Raw genomic sequence first — 17,861 nt, forward strand, 5'->3', positions numbered from 1 at the left:
TTTACAAGTGAGATTATAATCTTCAGTGATCTCCTGCACAATCTGCCTCATTCTTTGAATCTTGTAAGAAAATGATGTTGGGGAATAGTAATGATGGCTAAGTATTTTGCAAAGGTTTATTTTTCGTAAGGTGCCATGACAAAATTGTTTTCCATAGCAAATATCGTGGTTAGCCAGTTAATCTATTTATGTTTTCACTTCAGCTTTACTTGGGTATGGTGACAGATGTAAGATTATACAGGGCTAGTTGCCCTGGTAATAACCATCGGGGAGAAACCATTTTTTTTCCCATTTCTGTCACTGAATGGATTTGGAAGAATGAGGGAAAATGTGGATATGATGTATACAATGAGCTGAACCTTCCCACTAGTTCCAGGACCCCAAAAACGGAATCAAATCGGGTCCTGATCCACATTACCCAGCAGCAAAACTGATGACACAATGTTCAGGAGCTGGCTTCCTAATCAGAGGGATCAGGCGACTGACTGTGTGGAGTTTGCACATTCTCCCCGTGTCTGCGTGGGTTTCCTCCGGGTGCTCCGGTTTCCTCCCACAGTCCAAAGATGTGCGGGTCAGGTGAATTGGCCATGCTAAATTGCCCGTAGTGTTAGGTTAAAGGGGTGGATGTAGGGGTATGGGTGGGTTGCGCTTCGGCGGGTCGGTGTGGACTTGTTGGGCCGAAGGGCCTGTTTCCACACTGTAAGTAATCTAATCTAATCTAATCTGTATTCATTGTTCTATTCAATGTCTCCCCCAGACAACAGCACTTCTGACAGTGCAGAACTTGAATCAGTGAAAAGTTTTGTGCTCAAAACTCTGAGGGGTGTCTTCTCTCTAAAATCTTCTGCCCCGGGTGAAAATGCTCCTGAGAAATTAGTAATCTCACAGGCCAAAGGTGGGAAAGCCAGCGTTTAGAAGTGATGATTAAAAGTGAGAGAGGGGTAGCATATTAGGCTTGCTCTGGCACTTGTTACATTTAGTCATTTCCAAGCCATTGCTGGGAAATGATATTAGACAGTAATACTTCTCTTGATGCTGGGATTCTTTACAGAATGCAACATTGCTTCCTACCTACTAACCCATTGTCACAACTCTTTCTTTTTGTAAGCACTTCCTTTTACAAAAACTGAAACTATTTTCAAACAATCATTAAAAAAAACCACCCCATTGGGGTCACTGTACCATGAAACAAAACTAGGGGATTAAGTTAAAATATCATTGATGTACAAAGTAATGCACCCCAGACCCCATGGGGTCCACTGACCACGAAAAGCTAAGTACTCTACAAGTATAAAGAACCTTCACCATTGTCTCTGAAGAAAATAACACAGTTAACATACAATTGGCAGTGCTTTAGGGTGCCCAGGTAAATTCCAAACCTTTGCACATTCAAGTTCCACCTACAGGAGCAATTACCAAAGTTTGACTCCGAACCGCAAAAAGATCTCATGGGACAAGTGACAAAAAACCTGCTGAAAGGGGTAGAGTTTTATGGAATGTCTCCAAGAATGAGAGAAATGTTTAGGGAATTAATTCCAGAATTTGGGACTCACCCAGGCACTGAATGTATGGCTGCCGTCGGTGGAACAGTGAAAATTAACGGATGTTCAAGTGGCCAGACATAGAGGAGGGCAGATTAGATTAGATTACAGTGTGGAAACAGGCCCTTCAGCCCAACAAGTCCACACCGACCCGCCGAAGCGAAACCCACCCATACCCCTACGTTTACCCCTTATCTAACACTACGGGCAATTTAGTATGGCCAATTCACCTGACCCTGCACATCTTTGGACTGTGGGAGGAAACCGGAGCACCCGGAGGAAACCCACGCAGACACGGGGAGAACGTACAAACTCCACACAGTCAGTCGCCTGAGGCGGGAATTGAACCCGGGTCTCTGGCGCTGTGAGGCAGCAGTGCTAACCACTGTGCCACCGTGCCGCCCACCCAGAGGTCTCGGAGGACTGTAGGGCTAGAGCGGAGACCATGGGGTGATCTGAAAGCAAACAACAATTGCGCTATGTGAATGGAGGAGGTTTTATGCCAGAATTGATAACCTATATTTTACTTTCAGGCCCTGATCAACTCTTCACAGCTCTGTCAGTAACTATTATTGTAGATTTGGATATTCATTTTTCTCATTGCAAAGGCCAAATATTTACAGTCTGTGTCCTTTGCAGAGCACAAGAGACATAGAAACAAAGAAGAATGAAGGGAGATTAAAGCTTTTTGTTTTGGATGCAGATACGCAGGTGAGTTTAGGATTTAGTCCTTCATTTGAAGTAAGCCACCCCTAGCATTTCACTGGTATTTTGGACAAAGGGGCTGTACTTTCAGCAAAGGGAGCAGGAATTCAGGGGCACAAATTGGATAGGTCATAGAATGATGATAGCACATGAGGACGTTCAGCCCATCAGGTCCACACTGGCTCTTCGCAAGAGCAAGTCATCCAGGCCCACTCATCTGACTTTTCCCTCTGGAGCCCTGCAAATGTTTTTTAAGACAATTATCTGATTCCTTTTTGAAATCTGCAACTGCATCCACCTTACGCCACACTCTTCAGCATTATGTTCCAGATCCCATTCTTTTGCTGAATTCAAAAGGTTTTTCTCACCTTGCCGTTGGTTCCTTTGCCATTTGTCTTAAATCAATGTGTTTTTAAAATTTCTTTCCATGGGGTTCAGGCATTGTTGGCAAGGCTGGCATTTGTTGCCAATCCCTAATTGCCCCTGAACCAAGGCTTGCCAGATGATGGTTAAGAGCTAACCACATTGCTGTAGATCCATTGTTCAGATGGAGGTTTGGCCTTAATGTGTAATCTGGAGTCTTTGACCCCCCCCCCCAATCCAGGAAACAAATCCCACCAATGTTGTTGAAGAATTTCAGTCAACTTTTTCAGAACAAAATCTGGGAGATAATAGCTGAGATCGATTAAAGTGACCATGAAACTGTCAGATTATCGGAAAACCCCAAACTGCTTCACTAATGTACGAGTTGGACAGAAGGCCCTGTTTCCATGCTGTACAGCTCTATGACTCTATAATGTGTTTGGGAAAAGGAAACCTGCAACTTCTACCTGGTGAGGGCCTATATGTAACTCCAGTCTCACAGCGAGTTGATTGAATCTCCCTGTCATCTGAGAGGCTTGACAGGTCATTCAGACCTAACACACCCATTACCAGCGGCTCACTACCACCTTGTCAGGATAACTAGGGAGGGACTATGAATGCCAATCTAGCCGATGATGCCTACATCCTGAGAATATAGAACAAAATAAATAGGAGCAGGAAAGGCCATTTAATCCTGAGAGGCTTCAGAAGCTTTTAGTAAGATCTCCGCTCTTACCTCAGTCTAACAGTCTTCCACCATCCCCATGTCCCTTAATTCCCTGTGTATCACAAACACATTGATCTCTGTCCTCAACAAGAGAGCACCGACTGCTCTCTGAGGCAGAATCTTCCAAAGATTTGCGAACTGTCTGACTGAAAAGATTTCTCCTCCTCGCAGTCCTAACCCCTTCCAGAGACTGTGACCTGATGTTCCCAATTCCCAATCCAGGGAAAACATTTTTCTCAGCAGTTAGCATGTCAAGACCCTTAAGAATTTTACACGTATCATTGATATCACATCTGGTTAATGCAAACTCCAGGGAGAATAAGCTTTGTCTATTCAATCTCTCTGGTCAGCAATCATCTCACCATGAAACCAATCCAGTAATTGGAGTCATCAATTTAAATAATGGGAGTTTTTAAAAATATTGATGTACGAAGAAACTAGTGTCAGCATGCTGAAGTGGTTAACCAGGTTTCTGCCTTGTGTGAGTTAATGTATTGCAGTCAAATGATTGTAATTCTGGACGGGCAGAATTTAAACAGTTTATAATACCTGAACATGCCTGCATATAAATAATCTGAGCTCCAGTAAAATTAATTAAAACTGATAAATAAGATGCTAACAGGATTATATGTCAAAGGAGACTCTCTTCAGCCCATCATGCATTTGCCTGCTTTGAAAAGAGTTATCCATTTAGTCTCGCTCGTCTGCTGTTTCCACATTGCCAGGCAAATTTCTCCTTGTCAAATCCTTTTTGAAAGTTAGCGCTGGGTCAGCTTCTTTTGTTCTTCGGGCAGTGCATTCCAGATCACAACAAACATTTGACTAATTTTCTCTCTCCTTCAATTTAAGAAACTTGACTTCTCGAATATTGAACCAGATGTGAGGCCATTTGAGGAGAAATTTGGAAAACGGTTTCTGGTGAAATGCAATGATTTGTCCTTCAACCTGCAAAGCTGTGTGGCTGAAAATGAAGAGGGGCCCACAACTAATGTAAGTTCAATGGCCTCAATGTCATAAAATGGGTAAACAGCCAATGGAGAAGGTGCAACTAGAGAAAAGGTTCTCATTAGATTAATGGCAAAACCAAGAGATCACAATTATCAACAGTCTGATACACATTTTACTAGAAAGCAGAGGTTAAGGTCTTCATAATCATGAACAGGTTTAACGGATAGGTGTAGAGAAAATATATCCACTTGAGGGAGACCAAAGCTAGGAACTGTCGACATAACATAGGAATTCAAGAGAAAGGTCTTTATTCAGAGAGTGGTGAAAAAGTGGAGCTCATTACTTTAGGAGGAGCTGAAGTGAATAGTGTAGACGCTTAAGGGGAAGCTGGATAATCACATCAGGGAGAAAGGAAATGCTTACAGGGTGAGACATAGTAAGATATGAGGAAGCTTATGTTGAACATAAGTGTCAATGCAGATGAGTTGGTCCAAATGGGTTGTTTCTGTGTAATGTTGTAATGATCATATTTCGTTTAAAATGTTTTAGGTGGAGCCTTTCTTTGTCACCCTGGCACTATTTGATATTAAAAATAGTCGAAAGATCTCTGCTGACTTCCACGTAGATCTAAATCATGTATCAGTCCGACACATGTTTTCAAACTCGACATCCATTATGAATGGCGGTGATACTTTAACCACTTCACAGAAGTACATCAATGGCATTCCTGAGAGTCTGTTACAATATCCTAAACAGGTGAGAATGGAAACTCCTTGTGGCACTATATCCCACCGCTGGCCTGAGAAGGTGTCTTTTCTGTGGCTTAAATAGCTGTTCCCGTTATTTGGTGTAGGACAGATCTTCTTTGAAGTTGAAGAAATGCTGCAAAATGTTTAAAATGTAATTCCTGTACACAGCAAATGGGTGCCTCCCGTCAAAGACAGGGAGATATGATAATATGGTGAAGCCATGAGAGCAGGTGGCAGATCGAAACAGCTGTGAGTGGAGGAGATTAATGGAATATGTTGAAGAGGGAAGCAGAAGAGAAAGTGAATGGTGGATGTAATGGACTGGATGTAGTTGATCCTCCCACAGGACAGACATAGATAGTGATCCATTCTGGGAAATGGATGACTTCAATGAAAGAAAAAACAAGTCAAGCCAAAAGTTCCTGAATTTCTGCACATTACATGAAATATTTTCGCTGATACCAAGTATACTAAGGGACAAGCTGGGTAAATGGAATCAACATAGAAATCAGACATGATCTCATTGAACAGTAGAAGATTCCTAGAAGGGCTTAATTGCCTCATCTTGTTTGCAGTAGATGCTTGAAATAATACTTTTAAAAACCTTTTAAAGTGAATAACTTTATAGCCAAAGCTAACATCATTCTCGGCATTCAAATGGCTGAGTGGTGAACATAAGAAATAGGAGCAGGAGTAAGGTGACTGTGTGGTTTGGAGACGCCAATGTTGGACTGGGGTGTACAAAGTTAAAAATCACACAACACCAGGTTATAATGCAACAGGTTTATTTGGAAGCACTAGCTTTCTGAGCACTGCTCCTTCATCAGGTGGTTGTGGAGAATATGTCCTGTTGGACTATAACCTGGTTTTGTGTGATTTTTAACTTTGTTTGTGTGAGTTTGCACATTCTCTCCATGTCTGCGTGGGTTTCCTCTGGGTGCTCTGGTTTCCTCCCACAGTCCAAAGATGTGCAGGTCAGGTGGATTGGCCATACTAAATTATCCAGGGATATGCAGGCTAGGTGGATTAGAGATGGGAAATGCAAGGTTATAGGGATAGGTTGGGTTTGGATGGATGCTGTTTGGAGGATCGGTGTGGACTTGATGGGATTCTATGATTTTAAAAAAACGTCCCTTTAAATCCTTTCTGTGTTCTATCTTCCACAATGCTCTGGGATAGAGAATTCCAGATATTCACTGTCCTCTATAAGATGGATTCCGTTTGCACCTCAATCTTAAATAAATGTCCCCTTATTTTGTAACCATGTCCCCTAATTCAAGATTTCCCACTAGTGGAGGCAACTCAACATCTTCCCTGTCAAGCCCCTTCAAAATCTTCTATGTTTCAATTAGATCTCCCTTCATTCTTCTAAATTCTAATGAATAAAGACACAACCTATTTTTTAATGTCAACCCCTTTATCCTAGGAATCAGCCCAGTGAATCTCTTTTGAATTGTCTCCAATATCAGTATATTCTTTCTTAAATGGAGGGATAGAAAATGCACACAGTACTCCATATATGGCTTCTCCAACACCCTGTGTTGTAAAAGAACTGCTCTTTTTCAAGGCCAAAATTTCATTTACCTTCTTCATTACTTTCTGCACCTATGTGCTACCTTTATGTCTTTCCTCCTGTCAAATTCCTCTGTACTGCACTTTTATAGAATCTCTTTCACTTTAAATAATAGGCTGCCTTTTGATTCTTCCTACAAAGTGCATGCCCTTGCTCTTTTGTTCATTAACATCCACTTGACAAGATTTTGCCCATTTGCTCAACCTATCTATAATCCCCTTTTTAAAGTCTTTTTGTTCTCATCGCAACATGCCTTCCTACCTCCTTTTGTATCATAAGCAAATTTGGATACATTACCCTCTGCCCTCTCCTCCAAGTCATTAATTTAGATACTTAATAATTGAGGACCAATCCTTGTGGCACCCCATTAGTCACATCTTTCCAACCTGAAAAAGACAGATCAATCCCAATTCTGACTTCTGTGTGTTAAGCAGTCCTCAGTCCATGTTAATGCATTACCCCCAAGCCCATGTGTTCCTAGCTTGTGGAATAAATGTTACCTTATCAACATTCTTTTAGAAATCAATGCCTTCTAGAAATATTTAGTCAGTCAAAAATTGTAGAATTTACTGTAACTGTTCATAATAGATGTTTATTTCTGATAATTGAAAATAGCACCTGGGTCAAATGGGTTATAGTGCTAGGTTTGATTAATTATGTAATCATAACTCAACAAACTGAATGTATAGAAATATGTTCAATTTTTTCACAAAGTTGTTTGCTTAGAAGATTTTGAAAAAACTACTTCAAAACAAAGATTTTTATTCTGGCTTGATACATTAGTAGCGTGTGTGCACTGACAGTATCTTTAGAATCAAAAGATATTTTAAGGAGTGTTGATGTTTGAATTTGATTTTTTTTTGTGTCTAGGGAATCTTTTCTGTCACATGCCCTCATCAAGACATATTTCTCGTTGCCCGTGTGGAGAAGGTTCTGCAGGGAGGTATCACTCAGTGTGCAGAACCCTACATGAAGAGCTCAGATTCAGCCAAGGTACGACTGTCAGAAAATTATTAGCCACTTTTCTTGTGCTATTACACGACGGAAATGGCGAGACAGTCTGTTAGTGGATTAGCTGCTGACTATAGACAGAAAGACGTGCATTTACACAGTGGCATTCATGACCTCGGATGTTGAAGTGCTTTATTGCACGTGGGGTTTCTGCTGTAGGAAAAGCAGGAGCCAATTGAGAGGCACCTCGCAGCTGTTAGCTCTCTACCTTGGTACTTGGGAACCCAAAATTCCAGCTCATGACCAAATTGGGGCTCATGATTCCCTGGTTAGGGTGTTTAAAACTGCAGGATACAATTTAAAAAAAAGGGGAATGCCACTTAGGTTTGAGGTTATTTTACTCTGAGGTTTGTGAACCTTTGGAATTCTGTACTACAGAGGGCTGTGGAGGCTCAGTCTTTGAGTATGTTTAAGATCGAGGTTGATAGTGTTCTGATTATCCTCGGCACGCAGCATTCTGGGGTTAGAAGTGTTCAGTTAGCCATGATTGTATTGAATGGTGGAGCAGGCTTGAATGACCTACTCCTGTTCCTATCTTCCTATGCTCTTTGAGAAGTCCTGCTGTAATGCATCTTGATTTTAGCAATTGATTGTACTCTGGAAATATCCTTTTGCACGGAGAGTTGATTTGATGATTAATAATTCATGATTGCAGGTTGCACAGAAGGTATTGAAGAATGCCAAGCAAGCCTGTGCAAGACTTGGACAATACAGAATGCCTTTTGCCTGGGCTGCAAGGTAAGGGAGAATGAAGTTGCCAGCATACAGTTATCAACGTGACATTAAAAACTGAAATTCATGGATAACACTGGCTAGGCCAACATTCATTGCTCGTCCCTGATTACCCAGAGGCTAGTGTAGAAGCAACCACAATACTGGTGGGTCTAGAATCACACATAGGCCAAAGCAGGTATGGGGGTGAAGCTTCCTTCCCTTTGAGACATTAGTGAACCAAGTGTTTTTCACCTCCTCCCACATCCCCCCAGACATGGTTATCATTAGATTCTGAATTCCAGATTTGTTACTGAATTCAAATTCCACCATCACACAACACAGTGGGCCGAAGGGCCTGTACTGTGCTATGTTCTATATATCAGCCACGACAGGATTTGAACCCTGATCCCCAGAACATGACCTTGATCTCAGGATTAATCGTTTGGTGTTTTTGCCTTTAGGCCGTCACCTCCCCTAACCTTTTATCTGTGTTGTTTGTTCAGTGTAGTCAGTTTTTTCTCTATAGAAATAGCCAGGTGTCTCAGAAAATCTTCTGTCCTCAAATGTTCACTTTTAAATTAAGTTCCCAAATGTACTGTTAAATGAAATAGAACATTAATGCAATGTGTGCTGCATTAAAACAAGCTAGTGGGGACACGTGTGGTATATCGGACTGTTAGGTCAATGGCTTGGGTGGAATATAAACTCAGTAATGTTTGATTGACTTGAATGAGGCCTGTTCCGGTACAATGTATTCTGTGTAATTCCACGTAAATCATATGGATGCTGGAAAAATTGGATATGAAAGAACATCGAGATAGAAGGGACCCATTTACCCCCCTCAAACCAGTTCCGTCATCCTGTGAAATCTTAAGCTGATCTGCAAACTAAGTCTATTTCCCCTCCTTTGTCCTTTGTTTGTAGCACTTTTGAATAACAAAAATGTTATCAATCTCAAATCTCAAATTGTCATTTGTAGAAGACAGTTCCACATTTCCATTGGGAATGTTATTTTATTTGCTCTTTTGAAATATTGTCAGGTCTCTTCCTTGGTCTGAGACTCCCCATATCCAGTAGAAATGGTTCTTCCAAACTGCCCCTTGATATCTTGAAAATAAACTGCAACGTTATCATTTGGAAAGATCTCAAATCCCTTGACAAGCTCAAGATTTTGATTATTAAACTTTAACTAACCTCTTACTAATAAATCTGTTGGCAAAAGAAATAGTGGCGACCTGAGCAAAAACCTTGTTACACAGCGAGTAGTCATGTACTGCCTGAGAGTGTGAATAGATTCCCTACAGTGTGGAAACAGGCCATTTGGCCCAACAAATCCACACCGACCCTCCAAAGAGTAACCCACCCAGACCCCATCCCCCTACCCTATATTTACCCCTGACTAATGCACTATGGGCAATTTAGCATGGCCAATGCACATCTTTGGATTGTGGCAGGAAACTGGAGCATCCGGAGGAAACCCACGCAGACACAGGGAGGATGTGCAAACTCCACACCGACAATCACCCAAAGTGGGATTCAAACCCAGGTCTCTGGCCCTGTGAGACATCAGTGCTAACCACTGAGGCACATTCAGCTGTGGACCTCGAGACAGAATTGGATCATTAACTGAAGAGGGAAGAAGTACAGTGCTGTAGGGAAAGGATGAATGAGTGGCACTAGAGTTTTGCAGTAGGCTGGTGCTGGCACAATAAGCCAAATGGTCTCGTCTTGTGCTGTTACTGTTCTGTATCCAACACTGGATATTTTGGAATTAAATTTGTTGACTAAGGTGCTTCTCATCGACATAGGACAGCCACCAATAAATCCAATAGGGAGTTTAGGAGAATCTTTACCAAGAGAGTGTTCAGAATATGGAATTCAGTGCCAATGAGGAGTGGCTAAGGTAACAAATGTTGCCACATTTAAAGGGAAGTACATCCTGGAGAAAGGGATAAAGGGATGTGCTGAGAGAGGGTCATGAGCATAAACATCATCAGAGCCTAGTTGGGTTAAATTACCTGTTTCTTGGCTATGAAATTCTACTGAATTCTTGTCCGTTTTATTTAAGGCTAATCCATATTCATAAACACACAGTTTAATCAATTAAACTTAATGTAATTATGACAGATTTGTGCAGAATAGATTACATTTGACTGTTGCATTCTTGTCTGCTTGTAGCTGCTGCCGAAACCTGGAACAATATTACAGTAAATAACCTGTAAAGTCAGGATTCACTCAGAAAATGCCATTTGACAATTAAAAATATTCCCATCTTTCTGACATTTTTTTAATGGATTGAGTATTGCAATTTTTTTATTAACAGGTTTGTTTCCCTCACAGTGACTTTCTTATTTACAGTAAGCATTTCTAATTTCTGTTCATTAGGCCTGTCTTCAAAGATAATCAAGGAACCCTTGACAAGACTGCTCGATTCTCAGCCCTTTACAGACAAGATAGCAATAAGCTCTCCAATGAAGACTTGCTAAAATTGTTGTTGGACTTTAGGAAGTGAGTGAGCTTTTATATTTGGTACAAACCTTAAAGCGACGTTGGTAAATGTTGTGAAAGAAATCAAGAGTTTCTACAATCCACTTGGTTTCAGTCCACTGTGATGCTTTCATGTTTTGCTCTTACTGTTAATTTTTATGGAAGATAGACCATAAGACCCTCAGACATAGGAGCAGAAGTAGACCATTCAACCCATTGAGTCTGCTCAACCACTCAGTGAAATCATGGCTGATTTGATAATCATCAACTCCCCTTTCTTGCATTTATCCCAAAACCCATGATCCCCTTACTGATTAAAAATCTGTCTGTCTTGGCCTTGAATATGTTTAATGATCCAGCCTCTACTTGCCTCTGCGATAAAGAATAACCACAGATTCATTACCCTCTGAGAGACAAAACCCCGCTCCATCTCTGTTCTAACTGGTCAACCCTTTACTCTGAGATGATGCACTCTAGTCCTATATTCTCCCACAGTGGGGGAAACAAACTATCTGCATATAAACCCTGTCAGGTCCCCTAAACGATTGTGTATGTTTCAATAATGTTGCCTCTTATTCTTCTTAAGTCCAATGAGCACAGACTCAACTAACTAAATTTCTTCATAAACAGTTCCTCGACGCCTGGGACCAACCTGGGTTCACTTCTTCTGCACTGCCCCCGATGCCAGTATATTTTTCCTGAGATAACAGGCTCCAAACTCTTCACAATATTCCAGCTGTAGTCTGACTTGTGCATTGTAAAGAAGGACTTTCATACTTCCATACACTATTCCCTTTGAAATAAAAGTCAACATTAAAATCTGTCCTTCCTTACCCTTGAACTTGGATTTGTAACTAAATCAACTCTTCGCAATTGCTTGAAATTGCATTTGTAGTCATGTGCTTTGAGGGAATTGTAGTATTGCATTTTGTCATTTGCCTTCTTGTATTGTTCATCTAAAACACCATTAAACTTCTGTTCCTTGATTGTTTTCTGTTTAATTAGACCAGAAAAGATGTCTAAACTTCCTGTTATTTTGGGGAACTTAGATATCAACATCGACAATGTGGCTTCAGATTTTCTGAGTAAGTTTACTTTAACAATCTCATCCTTCCATTTAAACCTCTCCATAGCTTCTCTAACCATATATGATTCCCCCAAGATTCTCTGCATTTCTGGCTTTTAGCACATCACAGTTTCCTTCATCCTACCATTAATAGTCTTGCCTTCAGTTGCTCGGCTCCCTAAAATCATAAATTCTGACCCTAAACCTACTTACATTTCTCTTCCCCTTCATGATGCTCCTTAAAATCAGCCTTTTTGATGAAGCGTTTGGCTTGTTGTCCTAATATCTCCTTGTGTGACCAGGTGTCAAATTGTGTCTGATATCACTCTTACGAATGCTTTACCATTTTAAAGGTACTGTGTAAATAGAAGTTATTGTTGTGACTATGATTATCTCATAAAATTCCAGATCTAATGTGTGCTGTATTTTTGTGTGTTTTTGTAGCTTGTGTTAACACCTCATACATCCCGGTGAAACGTTTTGAAAATGGTTCCAAGGTCACAGTTACTCATGAAGTGGAGGAATTTGTTCCATGTAGAGCAAAGCTATCCCAGCCTTTCACAACCTATAACAATCATTTCTATATTTATCCAAAGCATCTAAAGTATGACAGTCAAAAATCATTTGCAAAAGTGAGTAAAAATTGTGAGATTTAGTACCTGTAGATGCTGAGTATTGGAAAATGTGTTCTCAAATCTCATGTGGTAATTTTCAGTTGCCACACATTTGATTTTATGGAAAATTACTTCTGTCTTCCATTCATAATGGTTCTCCCTTCCCTCGCTGGCAGCATTAATATTTATTAGGGCTCTGACTGCCTCAAGCTCACTTATTTATCAGATCACAATCCTTTTTGTTCTATGATGGGAAATAGTAGCTGCTTACAAGTCCAGCATTGATTACCTTTCCCTGTTTGTCACTGAGATAAAGCAGCATGGCTCACTTGACAGCTTCAGAGATTTGGAGCCACAGGTCGGTCAAACTGGATAAGCATTGCAAATTTCCTCCCCTAAAGGAACACTTAAGACTTCTATGACAATCCAGTAGTTTCTTGGGGAGAGTTTCACGCTCCTCCATTGGATGATTTGGTGGTATGGGAATCATAGAATACCCTGGGTTGCTTTGACGCACCCCTCCAGCTCACCCCTGACCTAGGCACAGGTTTATTGCCACTTAAAGCCAGCTACCTAGCAAGCCAATCAGAAACGAGCACGTGGGAGAACCAGCCTGTGATTGGAGGAGCAGCACCAATTATATCCATGGAGGATGCAACTGTGTTTCTAATTGGAACTATGATTGCTTGGGAACAATCATTTTTGAAGCTTTCACGCAAATTTGGCTGCTGCCCATTATTGCATAGATTTCAGGAAGAAAGTGAGCCATAAATTGATTTAAATGGCTTTGTGACTTGTACCTGTATCAATAAAGTTACTTGTCTCACCTTTGGTAATCACAGCACAGTGCAATGGAATCAGTGCAGTATGTTCTCATGTGTCGTGTTATGGTCAAGTAACTTAGCTGTAACATCAGTAAGTGTAGAATGCACTCTGTGTAAAAGGCTGAGATATTAAATATAAATAATTGAGTATAAATAATTGTCAGTAAATTTCAAGGCATCCACCTCAACAAGAGCTTGTCTTCATGGTATATGTTAAATAAGCTAATGTATAGGGAGGCATACAGACCATGTTGTAATGGTAGTGCTGTTTGACACAAAGAAAGCCACATCATCCGCCTTGTATTTTGGTGCACTGTCCTGAAGCAAAATCACAAACAGACCCAATTCAGTGCTTTGCCTGATATCCATGTGCATTTCAGATCAGGAATCATTAAACTGTGCCGAGGAATCAACTATCTTTGGCTAACTGGCTTCTCCCTCCTACCCCAAACCCAGTCCATTGAACCTGAATCTGGTTATTCTATCCCAACTACTCCAGTTCACCATCAGCTGATGGAGCTTTGACCTGACTGTTCTCTCTGGTTCACCAGTTGCTGGTGCAGTGAGCTAAATCATCAGTCTGTATGTTACTGCACTTGAAAAAGTGACAATCTTAGCTGATTGGAATATGGGTGGTTCAAAGGCAGCATTGATTTGGGTCTGAGTGTTTTGCTGTTGAGTGTGTATCGGGTTCTGCGCTAGACTTTGAAACTGAGTCGATGAAGAATTGTCTCTATTTCAGGAAACATATGTGCAGAAGATACGCTGAGATTTCATAATGTTTATTGCCATCTTGAAGTCCCATATGGCGCGATCTAATTAAAATGTGTTTTGGCAGGTTTGCAATGTGATGGTGTCTTGTATCATTTTGACATATTCTCATCAATAAAGAGAGCTTTATTCAGAGTAGGAAAGGTTGTGGATAAAGGAAGTTTTTCATTTTCTTCAGTGGCAGCAATTTTGGTGATTGGCTTCTACTTGTACAATTGCTCGAGAGAGAGTTACAACAATGAGCGTGTAGTCTGACAATTGTACTGTCATAATTTTCTGGAATTCTGTTCGCAGCAGTGAATCGGTTTATAAGAAGTCAGTTTAATGCAAGACTTATTGATTAGAGCACTTTTTGTCCTCATAATATCAGCATAGGTTATGTCCAGAAGTGCTGGAGTGGGATTTGACTCCAAATAACAAGCTACTTGACTAATCTGATGTACTTTTATATGAGTGCAATTGCTGAAAAAGCATGTGTTATAATCCTTCTGTCCCTGATTTTGGCTTGTTTACAGTTAGAACCTCTATTATAGGGTAAACTTGGATTGATAATTATAGCTTTTTGTCGTGAAGTACCTTGAGATGCTTTGCTCTGTTCAAGGTGCTATATAAAAGCAAGTGTTTGTAATTTGGTTGACACATGAATATTTTGATATCCTGCAAGTGGTAAAATTTTCATCCATTGACCTTTAAACAGTGAGAGATTATGTGATAAGAGTTCATGTGTTATAAATCTGGTTATGTCTTAATCTTGTTGATTTCTACTTGCGTTGTCTGTACATAACAGATTCTGTTTTTGTTCAGGCAAGAAATATTGCAGTCCGCATCGAGTTTAGGGACTCTGATGAGGAAGACTCTCAGCCTCTGAAGGTTAGTCGCGATATTGATTTTGAGGGTTTTCCTTTTTATGCAAAGGAACATTGTGTAATTTTATGATAGTGTGATTCGTTTCAATAAAAGAAACCCTGTTTTGAAGATTATTAAACGACAATATAATGACACGTTTCTTTGTTCATTATCATCTATATTATAAAAATATTATTGTGCAGAACCTGGCCATTGCCCTAATTGTTGCCTGTTAGTTTTTAATGCTTCAACAAAGTCTCCACCAATCTGCATCATTGACCACAATCTTATTCATCCTTTCTGTCCATTTATTTATCTAGTTTTCCCTGCAATGGATCCACGTCATTTTCCTCAGTCAATCCATGTGGAAGTCGACATGGCTTTGTGCATGGGAAATCATGTCTCACAAACTTGATTGAGTTTTTTGAAGAAATAACAAAGGGAATTGATGAGGGCAGAGCAGTAGATGTGATCTATATGGACTTCAGGAAGGCGTTCGACAACGTTCCCCATGGGAGATTGGTTAGCAAGGTTAGATCTCACGGAATACAGGGAGAACTAGCCATTTGGATGCAGAACTGGCTCAAAGGTAGAAGACAGAGGGTGGTGGTGGAGGGTTGTTTTTCAGACTGGAGGCCTGTGACCAGTGGAGTGCCACAAGGATCGGTGCTGGGTTCACTACTTTTCATCATTTACATAAATGATTTGGATGCGAGCATAAGAGGTATAGTTAGTAAGTTTGCAGATTACACCAAAATTGGAGGCGTAGTGGACAGTGAAAAAGGTTACCTCAGATTACAACAGGATCTGGACCAGTTGGGCCAATGGGCTGAGAAGTGGCAGATGGAGTTTAATTCAGATAAATGCGAGGTGCTGCATTTTGGGAAAGCAAATCTTAGCAGGACTTATACACTTAATGGTAAGGTCCTAGGGAGTGTTGCTGAACAAAGAGACCTTGGAGTGCAGGTTCATAGCTCCTTGAAAGTGGAGTTGCAGGTGGATAGGATAGTGAAGAAGGTGTTTGGTATGCTTTCTTTTATTGGTCAGAGTAATGAGTACAGGAGTTGGGAGGTCATGTTGCGGCTGTATAGGACATTGGTTAGGCCACTGTTGCAATATTGCATGCAATTCTGGTTTCCTTCCTATCGGAAAGTTGTTATGAAACTTGAAAGGGTTCAGAAAAGATTTATAAGGATGTTGCCAGGGTTGGAGGATTTGAGATATAGGGAGAAGCTGAACAGGCTGGGGCTGTTGTCCCTGGAGCACCAGGCAGCATTCGAGGAACAGGAGAATTGACGTTTTGGGCATAAACCCTTCATCAGGAATGAGTCTTGTGGGCCGGGGCCTGAGGGGTGCAGTGCTTGGGTGAATGGTAAGATTCTTGGTGGTGTAGATGAGCAGAGAGATCTCTGTGTCCATGTACATAGATCTCTCGAAGTTGCCACCCAGGTTGATAGGGCTGTTAAGAAGGTATACGGTGTGTTAGCTTTTATTAGTAGAGGGATCTAGTTTCAGAACCATGAGGTCATGCTGCAGCTGTACAAAACTCTGGTGCGGCCGCACTTGGAGTATTGCGTGCAAATTCTGGTCACCGCATTTTAGGAAGGATGTGGAAGCTTTGGAAAGGTTTAGAGGAGATTTATTAGGGTGTGGCCTGATATTGAGGGAAGGTCTTACGAGGAAAGGTTGAGAGACTTGAGGCTGTTTTCGTGAGAGAGGAGGAGGTTGAGAGGTGACTTAATTGAGACATATAGGATAATCAGATGGTTAGGTAGGGTGGACAGTGAGAGCCTTTTTCCTCAGATGGTGATGGCTAGCATGAGGGGGGATAATTTCAAATTGAGAGGTGATAGATATTGGACAGATGTCAGAGATAGTTTCTTTACTCAGAGAATAGTAGGGGCGTGGAACGCACTGCCTGCAACAGTTGTAGACTTGCCAACTTTACGGGCATTTAAGTGGTCATTGGATAGGCATATGGACAAGAATGGAATAGTGTAGGTTAGATGGGCTTCAGATTGGTCCCACAGGGTGGCGCAGTATCGAGGGCCGAAGGACCTGTACTGCGCTGTAATGTTCTGTGTTCTACATAAATGGGAGGGGGGTGGGACTGGGGGCTAGGTAGCTAGAAATGTAATAGGTAGAAGGGATAGGTAGATGAAGGCGGGGGTGAAAGTGATAGGTTGGAGGGAAGGTGGAGCAGATAGGTGGGAATGAAGATGGACAGGTCAAGAGGGCGGTGCTGAATTGGAGGATTGGGACTGGGGAGGGGAACCCCCCCCCCCCACCCACCCTCACCCCCACCCCTCAAGGAGACCCTCCGAGGACCCCTTTTCCCACCTCTAACACACCCCATCTACCTGGACACTCCATGCTGGTCTTGGCGCTTATTGTACCAACCTCCACTGCTTCCTCTGGCAGCTCATTCCGTGTACCCACAATCCTCTGCGTGAAAAAGTTGCCCCTTAGATCCCTTCTAAATCTTTCCCCTCTTAGCCTAAACCTGTGCCCTCTCATTTTGGACTCCTCTTTGAGGTATAGACATTGTCTATTTACTCTATCCATACCCCTCCTGATTTTAAACCTCCATAAGGTCACCTTTCAGCCTCCAGTGCTCCAGACAAAATAGGCCCAGCCTATTCAGCCTCTCCCTAGAACTCAAACCCTCCAACCCTGGCAACATCTTTGTTAAATCTTTTCTGAATCCTCTCAAGTTTCATGGCATCTTTCCTACAGCAGGGAGACCAGAATTGCATGCAATTTTCCAAAAGTTGTCTGACCAATGTCCTGTATAGCTGCAACATGACCTCCCAATTCCTATAATCAATGCACTGACCAGTAATGGTGTTATAGTTAGCCTTTCCCAATTTAGCGCTTCACCTTAGGACCAGTATTATCCTTATTCATAAATACATCGTAATG

At 41.4% G+C, this 17,861-nt stretch overlaps 1 protein-coding gene across 13 annotated transcripts in view; it reads left to right on the forward strand.

Annotated features, from left to right (window-relative positions):
* Positions 1–17,861, forward strand: part of LOC122550501 (dedicator of cytokinesis protein 9) — a 339,837-nt gene that overhangs the window by 203,942 nt on the left and 118,034 nt on the right. For all 13 annotated transcript variants that reach the window (XM_087987930.1, XM_043691316.2, XM_087987937.1 and 10 more), the window contains exons 10-18: positions 2,181–2,252; positions 4,186–4,326; positions 4,834–5,040; positions 7,477–7,599; positions 8,273–8,355; positions 10,717–10,839; positions 11,824–11,903; positions 12,329–12,516; positions 14,898–14,963. In XM_087987930.1, coding sequence (XP_087844056.1) covers positions 2,181–2,252; positions 4,186–4,326; positions 4,834–5,040; positions 7,477–7,599; positions 8,273–8,355; positions 10,717–10,839; positions 11,824–11,903; positions 12,329–12,516; positions 14,898–14,963 — 1,083 coding nt within the window. The remainder of the gene's footprint in view (positions 1–2,180; positions 2,253–4,185; positions 4,327–4,833; positions 5,041–7,476; positions 7,600–8,272; positions 8,356–10,716; positions 10,840–11,823; positions 11,904–12,328; positions 12,517–14,897; positions 14,964–17,861) is intronic.

Source organism: Chiloscyllium plagiosum, unplaced genomic scaffold (assembly GCF_037043375.1).
Source record: "Chiloscyllium plagiosum isolate Xiang-an unplaced genomic scaffold, Cpla_swu_hap1 HiC_scaffold_6, whole genome shotgun sequence".
NCBI classification, from domain to species: domain Eukaryota; kingdom Metazoa; phylum Chordata; class Chondrichthyes; order Orectolobiformes; family Hemiscylliidae; genus Chiloscyllium; species Chiloscyllium plagiosum.